The sequence below is a fragment of the Anolis sagrei genome, chromosome 6 (assembly GCF_037176765.1).
Source record: "Anolis sagrei isolate rAnoSag1 chromosome 6, rAnoSag1.mat, whole genome shotgun sequence".
In the NCBI taxonomy this organism is placed as follows: domain Eukaryota; kingdom Metazoa; phylum Chordata; class Lepidosauria; order Squamata; family Dactyloidae; genus Anolis; species Anolis sagrei.
In genome coordinates, this window is record NC_090026.1 from 124,860,087 (window position 1) to 124,880,352 (window position 20,266).

At 44.8% G+C, this 20,266-nt stretch overlaps 1 protein-coding gene across 2 annotated transcripts in view; it reads left to right on the forward strand.

Moving 5' to 3' along the window:
- The window catches only part of LOC132779008 (mitogen-activated protein kinase kinase kinase 3-like), a 121,284-nt gene extending 112,707 nt beyond the window's left edge, over positions 1-8,577 (forward strand). For both annotated transcript variants that reach the window (XM_060782634.2, XM_060782635.2), the window contains exons 15-17: positions 3,063-3,192; positions 3,643-3,820; positions 5,708-8,577. In XM_060782634.2, coding sequence (XP_060638617.1) covers positions 3,063-3,192; positions 3,643-3,820; positions 5,708-5,936 — 537 coding nt within the window. In that variant the 3' untranslated portion in view covers positions 5,937-8,577. The remainder of the gene's footprint in view (positions 1-3,062; positions 3,193-3,642; positions 3,821-5,707) is intronic.
- The last annotated feature ends 11,689 nt before the right edge of the window (positions 8,578-20,266 follow it).

Here is a 20,266-nt window from a genome sequence, read left to right on the forward strand (position 1 = left end):
CAACTCCCAAATGGCAAGGTCTGTTTTCTCCAAACTCTACCAGTGTTCACATTTGAGCATATTGATTATCTGTGCCAAGTTTGATCCAGATCCATCACTGTTTGAGTCCACAGTGTTCTCTGGATGTAGGTGAACTACAACTCCAAAAACTCAAGGTCAGTGTCCACCAAACTCTCCCAGTATTTCTCTTGGCCATGGGAATTCTGTGTGCCAAGTTTGATTCAATTCCATCATTGGTAGAGTTCAAAAGGTTCTTTGATTTTAGGTGAACTATAAATCCCAGCAATTCCAACATTCCCAAATGACAAAATCAATCCCCTTCAATCCCACAAGTACTCAAATTTGGGCGTATTGGGTATTTGTGCCAAATTTGGTCCAGTGAATGAAAATACATTCTGCATATCAGATATTTATATTACGATTCATAACAGGAGCAGAATTAAAGAAGTAGCAACGGAAATAACGTTATGGTTGGGGGTCACCACAAACCTGTACTAAGGGGTCGTGGCATTAGAAAGGTTGAGAACCACTGATGTAGATGGTTGTACATGAAAGATAAAAGGTAGACGTTTTCCCCTGACATTAAGTCCAGTCATGTCCAACTCTGGGCGGTGGTGCTCATCTCTGTTTCTAAGTCAAAGAGCCGGCGTTGTCCATAGACACTTCCAAGGTCAAGTGGCCGGTATGACTGCATGGAGCGGCGTTACCTTCCCACCAGTGCAGTATTTATTGATTTACTCACATTTGCATGCTTTTAACTGCTAAGTTGGCAGAAGCTGGGGCTAACAGCGGGAGCTCACCCACTCCCTGGATTTGAACTGGTGTCACTTTGGTCAGCAAGTTCAGTAGCTCAGCGGTTTAACCCACTGCGCCTCCAGAGCCTCCATCCCCTGAAAATGTCTTATTTTGGGGGGAATATGGTGTGTGTGTATGTGTGTGTGTCTATATCTATCCCACATACAGAGAACAGCCTGTTCCTCTCCTCCAGCACCACAGCTACTATCACTTGGCATTTAAAAACTATTTCATGGAAGAATCCACAGGAAGCGATCCCTACTTCCGGAAGCAAGGTTTTTCTTTGTCTGTGGGACTTTTTGTGCTTTTCAGACATGTCGGGGCCAGACTAGTGCAATCAGTTGCAGTTTGGGGTGAACCAGGATCAGAAGAAGCTTGCATTTGGATGCACCCAGATTGCTGTATACATGGCCCCTTGTCTGGGTTGCAAGGAGCGAGTGATTCCGTGTGGGACAACAAAACATGTTAATGTTTAAATAATCCCCCTTTTTTCCAATCCAGGAAGCACATTGGCTTGAACAGCAGTGGTTTCCGAATGACACAGATGGTCGTATTTGTTTTTCTTTTGCAAAACCACGAGTGCTTTGGTCGAGCGGGAGTTTGTTTCCATTTGGCAGGAGTGGGTTGTTTTGCTTTGTAACCAGAGGGAAACGGATTGGCACATGATGCACCCCCAGAAATGCACAACTACACTTGGGGAATGGGTTGAATGAAAAGTAATGCCTCCACCTTCATTACTTGGGTTTGGAGGGGAATCTAAATAAATAAAAATATAATGTTCATTTGTGGGATTAACATAACTCAAAAACCACTGGACGAATTGACACTAAATTTGGACACACTACACCTATCAGGCCAACGAGTGACCATCACTCATAAAAACATTGGAAAATGTAGCGGAAGAGACTTAAAAAGCCAAAAAAATAAAAAATACATTACAAGATATGCACATAACCATATATATACACATATATACACACAAAACACATATACACAGACTGAGCCAGCAATACATGGCAGGGGATGGCTAGTCTATATAAATAAAAATGTAATGTTCGTTTGTGGGATTAACAGAACTCAAAAACCACTGGATGAATTGACACCAAATTTGGACAGAAGACACCTAACAACCCAATATATGTCCTTCACTAAAAAAAATTGATTTTGCTATTTGGGAGTTGTAGTTGCTGGGATTTATAGTTCACCTACAATCAAAGAGCATTCTGAACCCCACCAATGATGGGATTGAACCAAACTTGGCACACAGTTCTCCCATGACCAACAAAAAATACTGGAAGGGTTTGGTGGGATTGACCTTGAGTTTTGGAGTTGTAGTTCACCTACACCCAGAGATCACTGTGGACTCAAACAATGATGGATCTGGACCAAACTCTACATGAATACTCAATATGCCCAAATGTGGACACTGCTGGAGTTTGGGGAAAATAGAATCTTGACATTTGGGTGTTGTAGTTGCTGGGATTTATAGTTGACCTACAATCAAAGAGCATTCTGAACCCTACCAGTACGTGTGAAAAAGTCCTTGTGGACAACAAATTAAACATGAGCCAACAATGTGATGCTGCAGCTAAAAAAGCCAATGAGATTTTGGCCTGCATCAATAGGAATATAGTGTCTAGATCCAGGGAAGTCATGCTACCCCTCTATTCTGCCTTCAGACCACATCTGGAATCAAACTGTGTCCAATTCTGGGAACCACAATTGAAAGGAGATGTTGATAAACTGGAATGTGTCCAGAGGAGGGCGACTCAAATGATCAAGGGTCTGGAGAACAAGTCCTATGAGGAGCGGCTTAAAGAGCTGGGCATGTTTAGCCTGCAGAAGAGAAAGCTGAGAGGAAACATGTTGAGGGCCATGTATCAAGATGTGAGAAGTCATACGGAGAAGGGAGCAAGCTTGTTTTCTACTGCCCTGGAGACTAGGAAGCAACGCAACAATGGCCTCAAACTACAGGATGGAGATTCCACCTGAACATTAGGAAGAACTGTCTAACTGTGAGAGCTGTTCAACAGTGGAACTCTGCCCCAGAGTGTGGTGGAAGCTTTTAAGCAGAGGCTGGATGGCCATCTGTTAGGGGTGCTTTGTGATTTTCCTGCTTCTTGGCTGGGGGTCTCTTCCAACTCTATGATTTGATGATTCTATTGTTCCCATTTTAATAAAATCCATGAATGCAGAAGTCAGACCCTCCAAATGTATATGTCCATTTATGGTAACCCATAATGTCTTGTTCCCCTTGCATTTTTTAGGGTTCGGTCAAAGACCAACTGAAAGCCTATGGGGCCCTAACAGAGAATGTGACTCGGAAGTACACCAGGCAGATCCTGCAAGGGGTTTTCTACCTGCACAGCAACATGATTGTACACAGGGATATCAAAGGTAGGTGTAGGTATGGGGTGGGCAGCTATGGCTATGGTGCTCTGGAACCATTTTCTACCACTTGCTCTGGGCTGGGCTCAATCCTTGCTTCAGAAGGGAATGGGAGAAGATCCTAGCTTTTGAAGAATACAATTTGGGACCTCGAATGTGAAGACTGGAGTTGCTGCTCATTTCATCAAGCCTGTAGAGATCATCACAGGAGATTGTGATCCATTCTTTGAGGACAGCCTGATCCCTCTGAAGCAGCCGAGTCAGACCAACCCCTTCCAAGCACCTAACCTGACCTTAAAGAACAAAGCCAAAGCCCAGGAGAAAAAATGTACCTATTGCATTGTATGCGCTGTGTTTCTGCATATTAGGGCCCCAAAAACAATTAGTATAGAATCAAAGCAAAGCATATCTGGCTGCTTGGCTTTCAGTTTGGAAAGTGAATCTTGCTTTGCTTTTTAGGTGCCAACATTTTGAGGGATTCCGCTGGGAATGTGAAACTGGGAGACTTTGGGGCCAGCAAACGCATCCAGACCATCTGCATGTCCGGAACGGGGATGAAATCGGTCACGGGGACGCCATACTGGATGAGTCCCGAAGTGATCAGCGGGGAAGGATACGGAAGGAAGGCAGACGTATGGTAAGCTGGCTTTAATTTATTTTATTTTACATATTTATTTTTTCATCCCACATCTTTCCCAATATAGGCTGTTAGGAATTGTGGGAGCAGGAGGGCCAAAGTTTTCCCATGCCTACTATAGGGAGTATAACTTTACACTTGGTCAAAATTTTGTGGGATTCTTTCTCTGGAAATTCAGGGAAGGGCAGGAATGGCTGGAATACAACTAGTATTTCAGGGACACTTGTCTCAAATATGAGTGTGTAATCTACCCCATGCAAAACCCTTAGATAAATGGGGTTCATCTAAGATTGAAAACCTTGCTGATTGAAAGGTCTACAATTCAAGCCCAGGTTGGGGTGAGATCCCAACTGTCAGCTCAGCTTCTGCTCACGTAGCAGTTCGAAAACAGTAATGTGAGTAATTAAATAGATACTGCTTTGGTGGGGAGGTAATAAAAGGCGCCCATGAGGACATGCCGGCAATTTGATCGGGAGAGTGTCTAAAGACAACAAAGCTCCTCAGCATGGAAATTGGAGTGAGAGCACCCCCTTGTGGCTGGAGTCAAGCACAGCCTCCAGATGCCAGAGATGGAAAAAGATGGGAAGCCATTACCTCTGTTTATACTGTCTGTCTTTGTTAATTGTATAAAGGCATCGAATGTTTGCCATATATGTGTGCTGTAACCTGCCCTGAGTCCCTTCGGGGAGATAGAGTGGAATATTAATAATAATAATAATAATAATAATAATTATTATTATTATTATTATCAATCTATATTGGCAGAATTGGTTTGGATTGCTGGTTGCTGATATTTGGGTCCAGAGTTTGGGGAGGTTACTTATCCTAAGATATCCATCCTATTTCCCTTGGACATGCCCAGCATTCTTAATTTTAACTCTTGCACTTGGCCCTGCCACAGGTTTTTAAATGTGTTGTGTCATTACTGCTTTGTTATGAGTTATTTATTGTTGTATTTATGTTGTTATGCTTTTATGATGTATTTAGGCTCGGCCTTTTGTAAGCCGCACCAAGTCCTGCGGTAGATGGTAGCGGGGTATAAATAAAGGTTTATTGTTTTATTATTATTATTATTATTATTATTATTATTAAATTTGAAGTAATACATTCCAGTATAACCAGCCAGCCACATTGGCGGTTCGGCTTTGGGAATGATGGTTCAATAAAGTGACTTGTCCAAAGTCTTCCAAGCTTTCCTGTTTCCACTTTCTCCTTGACTACAAAGGACAATTGGTGGCCTTAAGGAAGTATCTTTTACTCAGTTTAATTTCTCTTATAGAGCTGATATAAGAAGAACCAATAACAAGACCTCCAGATTAGCTTGAGGAAGGTCCCCCATGAAAACAAAAAATTGTGGGAAATGGATTGTAAAGGAAATATCGACTTGTTGATTTCCGGTCACTAACATCATTGGCTCTTTCAATATCCACATATCCTTTCAGAGTGGGATTACTGGCTGCTTGCTATCTAAGTCTGAGATCGGCTGTTCCTTTCAAATATCTTGTCACTCCTTTGATGGCAATCAAATCCTATTTGGTTGGTGCATTGGTCCTTCTGCACAAGATTCAAACTGCCACTGAGATGTTGGGTTTAGAAATCCTGCTTAGGTACAAGAGCTTTCCAATAGGTTATATTCTGGGAATGGCTCACTTTGAGAAGCATTCTTCCATTTGATTCCTCCCTTGTGAGTTTGGAGAGAGACATGTCTCTAGCAAATTTCAGCCCTCCAGGTGTTTTAGACTTCAACTCTCACAGCCGGTAGGCTGTTGGGAATGATTGCAGTTGAACTCCAAAACACCTGGAGGGCCAAAGTTGGGCCATGCCTAAATTAAAGCAACCTTGGGTTTGGATCCTTCCTCATCTATCTTTCTCCTCCTCCTCCTCCAGGAGCGTGGGCTGCACCGTAGTCGAGATGTTGACCGAAAAGCCCCCTTGGGCTGAATTCGAAGCCATGGCGGCCATCTTCAAGATCGCCACTCAGCCCACGAAACCGCAGCTCCCGGATGGCGTGTCGGACTCCTGCCGCAACTTCCTCAAGCTGATCTTTGTGGAGGAGAAGCGGAGGCCCACGGCGGAGGACCTCCTGAGGCACCCCTTTGCCAGCTTCAGCCTCTAGCGGGTCTCCCTGCAAGAGGAAGGAAGGAAGGAATGGGGGCAAGGTCCAACATCGGTGGAGCGAGCAATGCCCGCAGCCTCTGAAGCCATGCTGCACACACTTGTAAACCCCACCAGTTTGGGTTCTTCCCAAATGTGCCATGTTGCTATCCGTCGTGCCATACTGGCCAAGGTAGACACCGCCTTGGCAAAGTCTCTAAGCCACACTTCCATCTGTCTTGACATTGTGGAGGAGGATGATGGGTGGAATGGAGGAGATGCTGGATTTGGAGACGAGGGGATCTTCTGTTCGTCACTAGGACACAACGGACTTGGAACAGCCATTGCACAACGAAGAAAGTTGACTTTTTCTTGTCCGAAATGGTTCACCTAGAACCAAATGGACCAAAGCAAGACTCCACAGTGGGCATTGTCTTTGTTGCCAGGTTGCTTCCCAAGATGAAGCAAAAATAGAAATGAATCCAGATCAAAGGAATAATGGCTGCTGCAAATGGAAAAGCCATGACTCTTGACCAGGCGTCTGATGCACATAGTAGCTCCAGCTTTGGGGAGCAACAGGTTAAAGAGAGCTGTTATGTATATATATATTGATGGTCGCTATAATAATCAGTGGTTAAAGATACCGCAATGATGGAGCCTGAAATGATCCGTAATCCAGAGACAGGATTGCAAAGTGATCGGGTCGAATCAAATGAGCATTAGGGCAATGCCAGAAGGACACGGGCTTCCTCCAAAGCTATTTAACTTTCCTTTCAACCAAAAAATAAAATGAATTACATACCTGGCCCCAATATAATGTAAATATTTGTTCAACCCCTTTTATTAAAAATTCCCTATGATGTGGACTACGCCAATCCATTTCATGATCAGAATGTGCATCTACACTGTTGACTTATTGCAGTTTGACATTGGCTCAGTAATATGGAATCAAGGGATTTGTAGTTTTATAAAGTCTTAATTTTTTATGCCAAAGAGTGCTGGTGTCTCACCAAACAATTCCAGGGATTCATGGGAGTTAAAGTGGTGTCAAACTGCATTAATTCCACAGTGTGGATGCACCCATTGTTTTGAAAAGGAAGAGAGCCATTGCGTTGCCAGCCAACCAGGAGAAAACAAATGTTTTTAATCCATCAGGCCCCTTCTACACTGCCATATAAAATCCAGATTATCTACTTTGAACTGGATTATATGGCAATGTGGACTCATATAATCCAGTGGTGGAGGCTCCTTCTTTGGAAGCTTTTAAACAGAGGCTGGAGGGCCATCTGTCAGGGGTGCTTTGAATGCAGTATTCCTGCTTCTTGGCAGAATGGGGTTGGACTGGATGGCCCATGAGGTCTCTTCCAACTCTATGATTCTATGATTCAAAGCAGATAATCTTGATTATCTGCTTTGATAACCTGGTTCACATAGCAGAGTAGAAGGGGTCTCTGTTGATCAGTGCTGCTAAATGAAATTCTAAGTTCTCCGTCCAGATATAATCTCGATTGTGTGGTTTAGGGTCAACTATGCATTGCATTTTGAGCAAATGGGAATGTTTTACCATATACTTGGCTCGGTTTATATCAGCGTTTCTCAACCTGGGGGTCGGGACCTCTGGGGGGGGTCATGAGGGGGCATCAGAGGGGTTGCCAAAGACCATCAGAAAACACAGTATTTTCTGTTGGTCATGTGGGTTCTGTTTGCCAAGTTTGGTCCAATTCTATCGTTGAGTTCAGAATACTCTTTGATTGTAGGTGAACTATAAATCCCAGCAATGAAAACTCCCAAATGTCAAAGTCTATTTTCCCCAAACTCCACCAGTGTTCACATTTAGGCCTATTGAGTATTTATTTGTGCCAAGTTTGGTCCAGATCCATCACTGTTTGAGTCCACAGAGCTCTCTGGATGTAGGTGAACTACAACTCCAAAACTCGAGGTCAATGCAAACCAAACCCTTCTAGTATTTTCTGTTGGTCATGGAAGTTCTGTGTGCCAAGTTTGGTTCAATTCCATCGTTGGTGGAGTTCAGAATGCTCTTTGATTTTAGGTGAACTATAAATCCCAGCAACTACAACTCCCAAATGACAAAATCAATCCCTCCCAACCTCACCAGTATTCAAATTTGGGTGTATCGGGTATTTGTGCCAAATTTGGTCCAGTACATCCTGTATATCAGATATTTACATTACGATTCAAAACAGTAGCAAAATTAGTTATGAAGTAGCAACGAAAATAATTTCATGGTTGGGGGTCACCACATTAGGAAGGTTTAGAACCACTGCCTTAGGGTCACCATACGTTGGATGGCATGCAGCTACATGTGTCACTAAGCACATTGTTGGAGCATCTTTCCAACCGTAATGCATTAAATAAATGAAGATATACCTGAATATTGCATTTGGAGCCAGATACCAATGTTGTTGTTGTTTTGCTTTTGTATCTAATGCAATGCATTTCAACTTAAATAGCATCTAGACAGTCCTGGCTAAGCATTTAGGTCAGGTCGCATTCATTCCCATGGATCAGAACTATACCATTGATGTCACCTATGGACCAAAACCCTTAAATTAGTGTCAAACTGCATTAATCCTATGGTGTAGACCAAGCATAGGCAAACTTGGGCCCTCCAGGTGTTTTGGACTTCAACTCCCACAATTCCTAACAGCCTACCGGCTGTTAGGAATTGTGGGAGTTGAAGTCCAAAACACCTGGAGGGCCCAGGTTTGCCTACACCTGGTGTAAACACACTATTAGAATGGACTGAAAGATGACAAAGACAGTATTTAATTGAGTTGTGAACATTTCCGGATTTGTTGAAGAGCATCAACTTACCATCTCCTTGAGCACCAACCCTTTGCGTCATGCACCGATCACCATGCACTCTGTGCTATCACACCCTGAAGCAATTTTTTGGGGGGGAAAGTTGTGTTCCTGGTTTCAAAGTATTGTTTCCTGTTTGATTGTGCGGTCCTCACTTTGAAAGTAGTTGTTATCCTGCAGAAACTTCATTTTTGTGCCACAAACTATGTTGAATTGGTTGAGACTCAGTGATGAGATTGGAAAAGTATAGCAAAATAGTGCTGCAGGATGTCTCTCTTCCAGGGACAGAGTTTTTGCAGTTTAATAAACCTTTCCCCGTGTTTTTAATTATAGGATCAATTAGGAAATGACATACCTTGTCAAAACGACAAATCCCAGACTTCCATAGCATTCAGTTATGGTAAAGCAGTGTTATGCTGCCTAAGAGACGAATGAATGGGACCTGATGAAAATGCTTAGCCAAGAATTCAGACCTCACAACCTCTGAGGATGCTTGCCATAGATGCAGGTGAAACGTCAGGAGAGAATGCTTCTAGAACATGGCCATATAGCCCAAAAAACCTACAACAACCCAAGAGTACTTGGTTTGAGATTTATGTTGCACCTCAGCCAGAATTCACCTTGCACTCAACACTTTCCAGAATTCCAAGAGAAATAATAAAGCAGTTTATTGAAAGAATAAACTTGTCACAGGAAGGAGGGAGCAGGCTTGTTTCCTTTATCCCTGAAGACTAGGACGTGGAACAATGGCTTCAAACTACAAGAAAGGAGATTCCATCTGAACTTCAGGAAGAACTTCCTGACTCTGAGAGCTGTTCAGCAGTGGAACTCTCTGTCCCGGAGTGTGGCTGAGGCTCCTTCTTTGGAAGCTTTGAACAGAGGCTGGATGGCCATCTGCCAGGGGTGCTTTGAATGCAATTTTCCTGCTTCTTGGCAGGAGGTTGGACTAGATGGCTCATGAGGTCTCTTCCAACTCTATAATTCTATGAATCAAATATTAAAAAGGCAAATCGCCATAGGAAATAAGAAAAGCAATATCCAAGAGGTAAAGGAGAAAAGCATTCAAAAAGTAATAGTTCAAATCAAACAAGTAATGAGAAAAAGCGTTCCAAGGGTAGTAATCCAAACAGTCTCAATTCTATTCAGTAAAATAAGGTATAGAATAGCGCTTCTCAACTTGGGGGTCGGGACCCCTAGGGGGGTTGCAAGGAGTGGGGGTCAGAAGGGTCACCAAAGTCCATCAGAAATCACAGTATCTTCTGTTTGATTCTGTGTGCCAAGTTTGGCCCAATTCTATTGTTGGTGGAGTTCAGAATGCTCTTTGATTGTAGGTGAACTATAAATCCCAGCAAATACAACTCCCAAAATGTCAAGGTCTATTTTCCCCAATCTCCACCAGTGTTCACATGTGGGCTTATTGAGTATTCATGCCAAGTTTGGTACAGATCCATCATTGTTTGAGTCTACAGTGCTCTCTGGATGTAGGTGAACTACAACTCCAAAACTCAGGGTCAATGCCCACCAAACCTTTCCAGTATTTTTTGTTGGTCATGGGATTTCTGTGTGCTAAGTTTGGCCCAATTGTAGTGTTGATGGAGTTCAGAATGCTCTTTGATTCTAGGTGAACTATAAATCCCAGTAACTAAAACTCCCAAATGACAAAATCAATCCTCCCAATCCCACCAGTTTTCAAATTTGGGCGTATAGGGTATTTGTGCCAAATGTGGCCTAGTGAATGAAAATACATCCTGCATATCAGATATTTACATGACAATTCACAACAGTAACAAAATTATAGTTATGAATTAGCAACGAAAATGATTTTATGGTTGGGGGTCTGTCAAGACCCAGACCAGGCAGCAAAACAAACGGCGGCACCGTAGGAGTTAAAGGAAGGTGTTTAATGTCTATTAACAAAACAAAAGGAGTCTCTTCACTTCAGAGATGTAAACAAAGGAGGCTTGCAGTCAGCAGAAATGTAAACAAACTGGTCTCAGTCAGCCTTGGCTGACGAAAGGAAAGTCAGTCTTAAACAAAAGCAGGCAGCTTGAATTCAGCAGGAAAACATAGTCCATTTCAAAGGCAAACAAAACAGCAAACAGCAATCCGCAGGAGGAGCGGTCCAACGAAGTTTCCAGGATTAAGCAGGGGCGTTGTCAGGCAGTCCGAGGGTCAAAGCAAGGAAGACTCACGAGTCAGGAACCAGCAGGGTTGTTCACACAATCAGGAAACACGAAGCTGCAACAAGAGCTCAGGACAGGAGTTAAACACAAAGCACACGGCATGCGACACTTTGAACTCTGCGATTAGTCTGTCCCCAAGCTACTGCTTAAATCTCATTTGAATCGCTGGAGTTACTTTCAGCTGGGTCTAACTCCTCAGGTGAATCCAGGCTGCACCATTGTTGCCAGTCAGCACTTCGGGCTCCATCCTGCAAAGTATCATCTGCAACCCAATTATCGTTAAAACCCTGGAATTCATCGCTAGATGTGGGGGCATTAATCACATCCATTACTTCCTGAACTTTAGTCCAGTCCAGATCTTCCTCTTTGCTGTCGAACTCCCCACAATCTGCTACCTCTCTCAGGCGTTTAGCAACAGATCCCACATCACTATTTGAGCTGCTGGCTACTCTCTTTACACCTCTGTAATCATCCAGCTCCATTTCCTCGCGAGTAAAACCCTCAAAATCCTCCTCATCTGTAGTCTCTAAGAACAAGTCCCTAATCCTTTTCAGCTGCCGCTGAGCTTCATCATTCTCTAAACCACGTTTCCTTCTACTACTAGTAGTAGGTGCATGAGACAAACGCTGAGTCTCAACAGGGTCACCACAACATGAGGAACTGTATTAAGGGGTTTTGGCATTAGGAAGGTTGAGAAACACTGGTATAGAAAATCCAAGCATCAAAACATTGGCATAAATCCAAAACCAAGAATCAAAACATGAGCGTAAATCCAAAGCCAAGAATACAAGAACTTCTTAAAAGCATGAATCCATGAACTCCCAAGATCCTAGGCCAAAATATGAACGTGAAGCAAGACTTAAGATCCTCACTGTTACAGCAGTGTTGCCTGATCTGATTCCTCACTGTTACAGCAGTGTTGCCTGATCTGATTCTAAAGGAAACAATTCTCTGATTTAAGGACCACAAGCCATGAAGTCATATCTGTGACCTTTACTCCCTTGCTTTTGAGATTTCTCACCCAGTTGTTTCTCACTGAGCCGCTGTGACCTCCGTAATTTCGCTCCTTCCTCCTTAAGATTAAGCCTGACTTTCCTACTGACAGCAGGTGTGTTTTCAGGTGAATCCTGGTCTAAAATCTCCTCATTTCCCGCATTGCAAGACCCATCAGTCCCTCCCAGGCTCTGAGAAAACAATCCTTTTGTCTCCAGCCTCTGGCTGAACTACAACAATTGAAACTATTTGCATCTAGAAATAACGCACTGTGCCAAATCGTATCATGGGTTTTAATGCCAGGAATGTATCACAACATTTCCAGTCCCATAGCCATGCCACTGTGGAAGGCCTTTGCCCTTTGGAAAGGGTTAAATACTATTGTATTATATTATTACAGCTCTGGAAATACTTTTTGTCCATAGGAAAAACAAGGAAAAAAGAGAGAAACAAACCGTTGAATGTACTTTCTTCCAATGCTGTAAAAATGCTTCGTTCTTTCTTCTTTCGAGCTGCATGAAATAAAGTATTTTTTAAATTTTGTGGTAATACGAGAAGCAGGTTGTATATTTCTAATGCGTTATTGCAAACATAATTGGATTTTCATTTCCGGATTTTGAAACCAAACTTTTTCTTCTTTCTAAACTACTTTCCCATGGAGGGGTTAGCATTTTTGAAACCAAACAATAACTATATGTGTGTGTGTGTGTGTGTGTGTATGAATAATTACATACATTGTGTGTGTGTATCTATATAAATAAAAATGTAATGTTCATTAGTGGGATTAACATAACTCTAAAACCACTGGGTGAATTGACACCAAATTTGGACACAATACACCTATCAGGCCAACGAGTGACCATCACTCATAAAAACACTGAAAAACACAGTGAAAGAGACTTAAAAAGCCAAAAAAACCACAAAAAAACACACATTACAACGCACGCACAAAACCACATATATAAATGCAAACACACTTATATACACATATACACAAATATATACACACACAATGCACATATACACAGACTGAGCCACAGCAACGCATGGCAGGGGGTGGCTAGTATATATAAAATGTAATGTTAGTTTGTGGGAGAAATAACTCGGAAACCTCTGGATGAATTGACACGAAATTTTGACACAATACACCTAACAATCCAACGAGTGTCCAAAAATACACCATATATACATATACACATGCACACATTCATACACACGAATGTGTATGTATGTATGTGTATATATATATATATATATATATATATGCACAAGCACACAAATATACATATATACAGACGTATATATATGCACACACATATAGACACATGCACACATACATACACACATAAATGCATGCATACATATACACGTGCATGCACATATAAACATACATACACACATATATATGCACAAATATGGATATAGACAAGCACACACAAAATTTACATACACGGATACACAAATATATACACATACACATATATGTATATATATATATATATACACACACACACACACACACACACAATTTACATACACATAAACACATGGATACACAAATATATACACATACACACATATACACCTATATATATACACACACACACACAATTTACATACACATAAACACATGGATACACAAATATATACACACACACACATATACCTATATATATATATATATATATATATATATATATATATATATATAGGTATATGTGTGTGTGTGTGTGTGTGTGTATATATTTGTGTATCCGTGTGTTTATGTGTATGTAATTTGTGTATGTGTGTGAATATATATATATATATATATATATGCGCGCAAACACATATATACACATATACACAAATATACACACACACATAAACACATATACAAACACATATACAAAGACTGGGCCACAGCAACACGTGGCAGGGGATGGCTAGTGTAGATGTGTATATATATTCATATATGCCTTAAGACTTTATACAATATTTTAAAGAAATTTATGCATGACATTTTGTGACACTTGAACATCAGAGAACAAAGATGTCACCAAGTTAACTTAGCTCTGCATTTCCCTACAAAATCAGCATACTCTCCATATTCATACATTAGACGCTGCCTATAGTCCTCTATTACTTCTTCCTCGTGTAGTCTGTGAAATGCGCACTAATGGGTTTCTGTGCGCATGCGCAGTGATTTCGGAACATTCTAGATGCAAAGATTTTAGGCGGGAGTCCCGCCCACCCTCCCATTGGTATAAAAGGCAGTAGGCGGAGTTCCGCTTCAGTTCTTCTTTCCGCGCGACAGCAGAAGCATTTCGGACTTTCCTCTCTGTTACTTACCTTGCTATTGACTCGGACTCCTCTCGACGATCCTCCATTCTCCTACCCTCGACAACGGACTGATTACGGACAGGCTAGCATGTCGACTTTATCTTTTAAAAAGTGTTCGGCTTGTGGAGTTAACCTCCCAGAAGCCGATAGACACAATAAGTGTCTTTTGTGCCTGGGGGAAGCCCATAATCGCTCTGCATGTGAGATCTGCAGAGGCTTCACATCTCGGGCTCAAAAGAGCAGAGACTCCCGTCTTAAAGCTCTTTTGTATGAGCAGGCACTGGCCCCTGAAGAGACTCGCCAAGCCGCGCTTAGTCTCTCTCGGCAGCCCTCACCCTCCCCCCTCTCCGGGGAGCGGCCGGGCTCCTCTTCCATGCAGCTAGAAGAAAACCCTGTGGCTGGGACTCCTCCCCTTGGGGACGAGCCGCCGCCGAAAAGACCCAGGGTCTCCAAGCAAACTGCTCATAAGAGCAAGTCAAAGGAGAAACAAAATAAGAAAAAGGGACGGCAACTCTCTGGCATACAGCCCCTGAGTCCTCCCACGCTGGCACCGCCGGCCCAGCTGCTTGAGCTCTCGCCCACGGAGCAAACCGCACAGCTCCTGGAGCTTCAGGAGCCCCCGGAGCTTCTTCCGATCGAGCTCCTCAACTCCCAGGCCGAGCCTAACCTCCCCTCTTCCCCCTCCCTCCTCCAGCCTGCCCAACCTCCTAGAGAACAACCTTCCTCCCCGGTACCGGCCCCTCCCACCTCTCAGGCAGAACGTGGCCGTTCTCGGCCAAGCCGCTCCAGGCGCCGGTCCCGATCCTCCTCCTCCTCACATTCTCGGTCCCGGTCCCACACTCCTCCCCCCAAACGCCAGCGCGGGCGCGATCCGCGCGATCGCGATCCACGTTTTCCTTCCCCTTATGAGTATCCCTTTCCCCTCTATCCCCCTCCCCCCTTCTTCTACCCTTACTATCAAGGAGAATACTCGAGGGACCATACCCCTCCTCCTCACCCTTATCCTCATTCCTACCCTCCTCCTTCCGCCACTGTCTCTAGGCCCCCTCCTGAGCCTCCTATCCTTCAACACCAGGGGCCACCGCCCCCAGATCCTGCTACTCCTCAGCAGGATCTTCAACCCGACCCAGAAACTGTGGACGCTGAATCCTCCACTGATTCACCTTCCGCTCCTGCATTTCAAGCTGAGCCAGATCCAGACCCTCTACAAGCAGAAGAGTTTAAAAACTTTTCTGCTTTATTGATCAGACTTTCCAGATCACTTAATCTGGCCGTTCCCCAGCCTACTAAGGCTGTGGATGACCCTTGCTTCACCTCATCTGAGCAACAACGACCCATGTCAACTATATTGCCCACATTACCTTACCTTTTAGAAGTTCTAAAAACAGAAGGTGTTTCTCCAGCCCTGGTTCCAGCCACACCTAAGCGGGCTGAGAATCTTTATCGCATTGACCTCACGGCAGCTTCATGGCTTGCTAAACTACCTAGAGCCAATTCAGTTGTTACAGACGCCCAACCCAAACCAGTTCAGAGAAATCAGGCTTCCCCCTCAGACAAAGAAGGAAAGAAACTGGATGCCATGGCAAAAAAGTTTTATTCCTCTGCCTGCCTGTTCGCCAGAATGGCACATTATGGCGTTTACATGAGTGTATACCAGACACACCTCTGGAATAAAATCCTGCCTTACCTTGATCTCCTACCAATGGCTGATCAACCAATGGCAAAAGCCTTTGCTCAAGAAGCACTTCTTCTCTCTAAGCTCCAGAAGGACTTAGCAAAGAACACAGCTGACACATCTGGCAAACTCATTGCTGGAGCAGTGGCCTTGAGACGTCACGCCTGGCTCAGGGCATCCACTCTTTCTCCTTCAGCTCGCACGCTGATTGAAGATCTCCCTATGGATCAAACAGGATTGTTTAATCCAGAAACAGATTCCCAGTTAAAACACTCACATGAGATGAAACAAACGGTCACTAAATATGACCAACAACCTTATCAACAGAGACAAAGATGGGGCAATTATTATCATTACCCCACCTATCACAGAGGCCGTTACAACCCTCACTCCTACAGAGGAAAACAACGTCCTCATTCATCTCCTGCCACCACCGGGAAGCCACTTGTTCCCTTTAAGGGTCAGTATCGGGGCACTAAACCACCAGATAACAAAAAACGGCGTTTTTAGCCCCCCTCCATCCCCACCACTGAATCTACCTGACCCTTCCCCACCCTCCACACACACCACATCCACCTCACCACTATACCTCAACAGACTCCATACATACTTACCTGCTTGGCAGTCCATAACCAACGACACCTGGGTCCTCCGCATAATAGATGAGGGTTACGCCATTGAATTCCATTCTCTCCCTCCACTGGGAAAAATTTTACCAACTCAATCCTCTCCCATGCTTTGGGACGAGATCTCCTCTCTTTTAGACAAAGGGGCGATTTCCCCTGTACATCCCGATCTGGCTCACACTTGCTTTTTCTCCCGCTACTTCCTAGTAGATAAAAGGGACGGAGGTCAACGCCCCATCTTAGACCTCCGAGGCATTAACAGATTTATTTCACCTCGCAAATTTCGCATGGTCACACTAGCCAACATCCTTCCTTTCATCACGAAGGGAGCATGGCTCGCCAAGGTTGACCTCAGAGACGCATACTTCCACATCTCAATCAGACGCAACCATCGCAAATACCTCTCCTTTGCACTGGACAACCACGTTTTTTCTTTCTCCGTATTACCCTTTGGTCTCTCCTCCGCCCCAAGGGTCTTCACTAAATGCATGTCAGTAGTAGCTGCCCACCTATGCCAGAACGGCGTAACGGTTTTTCCATACATAGATGATTGGCTTTTTTCATCGAAATCTCGTTCCCAGCTCCTCTCTGACATTTCCTTCACCTTGTCTCTCTTACAGGAACTTGGACTTGTCGTAAATTTCGACAAATCCCACCTAATGCCTACCCAGCGCATCCATTTCATTGGTGCCCTGATAGACTCCACATCCCAGAGGGCTTACCTGCCAGAAGACCGATTCTCCAATCTCTGTCAAGCCATCAACAGCCTGCTTTCTTCAGGCCAGTCCTCTGCATGGGCTATCCAATCTATCCTTGGCCACATGGCGTCCACTACAAGTGTGACTCCCTTCGCCCGGCTTCGCCTCCGCCCGCTCCAGTCCTGGTTCCTGGGCGTATTCGATCCCATTCACGACTCACAATCCATGATTCTTCAACCTCCCGCTCACGTCCTCAGCTCCCTCCTGTGGTGGACAAAGGAATCCAATGTGTGCTCAGGTCTCCCATTCACACCCCCACGCCCGTCCCTTTTTCAAGATCCGTTGATACAGTTATTTGTTAAAGGTTATAAAAATGTTCACCCCCCAGTTTCCCCTCCACCCCCGGCTTGGAGTCTTGAGCTTGTATTGTCTCAACTCTCCAAACCTCCCTTCGAGCCCATGGCCTCCTGTGACATCTCCCATCTTTCCTGGAAGACGGCGTTCCTAGTGGCCATTACCTCGGCAAGAAGGGCCAGTGAACTCGCCGCTCTTCGCTCAGATCCTCCTTTTATTAGGTTCCACGAGGATAAAGTAGTCCTTCGGACTGACATTACCTTCCTTCCCAAAGTTGTCTCCAAGTTTCACATGTCCCAAGACATCACCCTCCCTGCCTTTTTTCCTAACCCTTCCTCTCCTTTGGAAGTTGCACTCCACGCGTTGGATGTCAAGAGAGCCCTCTCCTTCTATATATCCAGGACAGCCTCCTATAGGAAATCTCCTAGGCTTTTCCTAAAATACCGGAAAGACGCCTTGGGAGTTCCAGTAACATCTCAAAGACTATCATCATGGATAGTATCCACAATTCGCTTGGCTTATGCTTTGGCACACAAGGAGCCTCCCTCAACTATCCATGCCCACTCTACAAGGTCACTTTCAACATCTCAAGCCTTTCTCCATGGTGTTCCTGTCCACGACATCTGCAGAGCAGCAACTTGGACGACACCTTCCACCTTTGCCTCTCACTACAAGCTCGACATCCTTGCCAAGAGAGATGCGGCCTTCGGCAGAGCAGTTCTTTTCTCCTGTGTGGCATGACCCACCTCCAGGTTGGTAGCTTTACAATCACCCATTAGTGCGCATTTCACAGACTACACGAGGAAGAAATATGGGTTGCTTACCTGTAAACGTATTTCTTCCAGTGATAGTCTGTGAAATCCGCACGTCCCGCCCGTCCTCCCCTCTTATGTCATGCCTCCTTTCCTGGCTGCTGTCTGGCGGCAAGGAACTGAAGCGGAACTCCGCCTACTGCCTTTTATACCAATGGGAGGGTGGGCGGGACTCCCGCCTAAAATCTTTGCATCTAGAATGTTCCGAAATCACTGCGCATGCGCACAGAAACCCATTAGTGCGGATTTCACAGACTATCACTGGAAGAAATACGTTTACAGGTAAGCAACCCATATTTCTTTTTCATAGCTCTACAGTCTACTAACCCCAACCAGCCTCTCTACCTCTGGCAAGATGGCGCCCTTGAGCTTGAGACCAGAGGGGCGTGGTTTTGAAGGTTTTTTCCCAGCATGCTTTTTTCTATTAATTCCATAGTGATACGCTGTGCTGTCGCACGCTGGCCCTGTGCATATGACTGTAGACAGGACATACATTCTGTGTGCCCAACGGGACGCGCGGGGCTGCCTCAGATTAAAGGCCCTTGGATTCCCCCAAACAGAGTTCTGTAGAGGCTTAAAGTAAGTCCAACAAAGTTCTTTATTGATGAAAACAAACAGGTACTTCAAGGCTTTCTTAACAGTCTACTGGTTCTTGCAATCTTGTTCACTGGGAACAGGCACTATCTTCATAACTGTATACTAACTAATGGGGAAATCATTAACTTCTAATCCGGGCAGTCTGTCTTTGCCTCTGTTGGCGTGGAGCCCCTGCACCCGGTACCAACTGCGCCTGGCTTCTGCGAGCGATCCTTACCAAGCAGAGCTTTGTAGACTTCCAAGGAAAAAGGAGGAGTTCAGGTTGCTGTGATGGCCGGCTGAAGTCCCTCAGCCAAGTTGTGGGGCCTTTTCTCCCCGGCCAAGCTGTAGGCTGAATATCTCCCTGGCCAAGCTGTAGAAGACAAAGCTTTCTACAGGAGCTCTTGGTTTTATGTCCTGTGCGAAAGGCTTCTCTGTGAGAACTAACTCAAAAAGGCTCCTAAAAGGCAAAGGTAAAGGTAGTCCCCAGACATTAAGTCCAGTTATGTCTGACTCTGGGGTGTGGTGCTCATCTCCATTTCTAAGCCGAAGAGCCAGCATTGTCCGTAGACACCTCCAAGGTCATGTGGCCGGCATGACTGCATGGAGCGCCGTTACCTTCCCGCCGGAGCAGTACCTATTGATCTACCCACATTTGCATGTTTTCGAACTGCTAGGTTGGCAGAAGCTAGGGCTGACAGCGGAAGCTCACGCCGCTCCTCGGAATCGAACCTGCGACCTTTCGATCAACAAGCTCAGCAGCTCAGTGCTTTAACCCATTGCGCCGGCTTCTATTCCCTCCAAAACTCAAAAAGGGGCGGGACCAGGGAACCTAACGATAATTGACAGGTGGCTTGCCCTATGATTGCAGCCTATAACAGGAAGCCACCCTGCTGCAAAATCCCAAGCGTGGGATTGCAAACAAACCATCAGAATTGGAGCTCCTGGTGCAGTTGTACCAGCACATATGCTGCATATCCACCGACAAGGAGCTCTGACGTGGGCTGGCCCATGAGGTCATGAAGATTCGGAAGCGACTGAACGATTAGGCAACAAAATATATCTCTATATTTTTCATTGCTCTATAGTCTACTTGTGTTTGCCTGTAGCAAGAGACCAAGGGGGCGTGGCTCTGAGGTGGCTACCCAGCATCCCCCGCGCGCTTGGCTGGCTTTTCTCCCTTCCTTTTTCTGCCTCTGGCAAGATGGCGCCCTCGGAGGCTGAGGCGGGAGGGGCGTGGCCTCGAGCTTGTTTCCCGGCATCCCCCGCGCCTCAGCCTGCCTGCCTCTT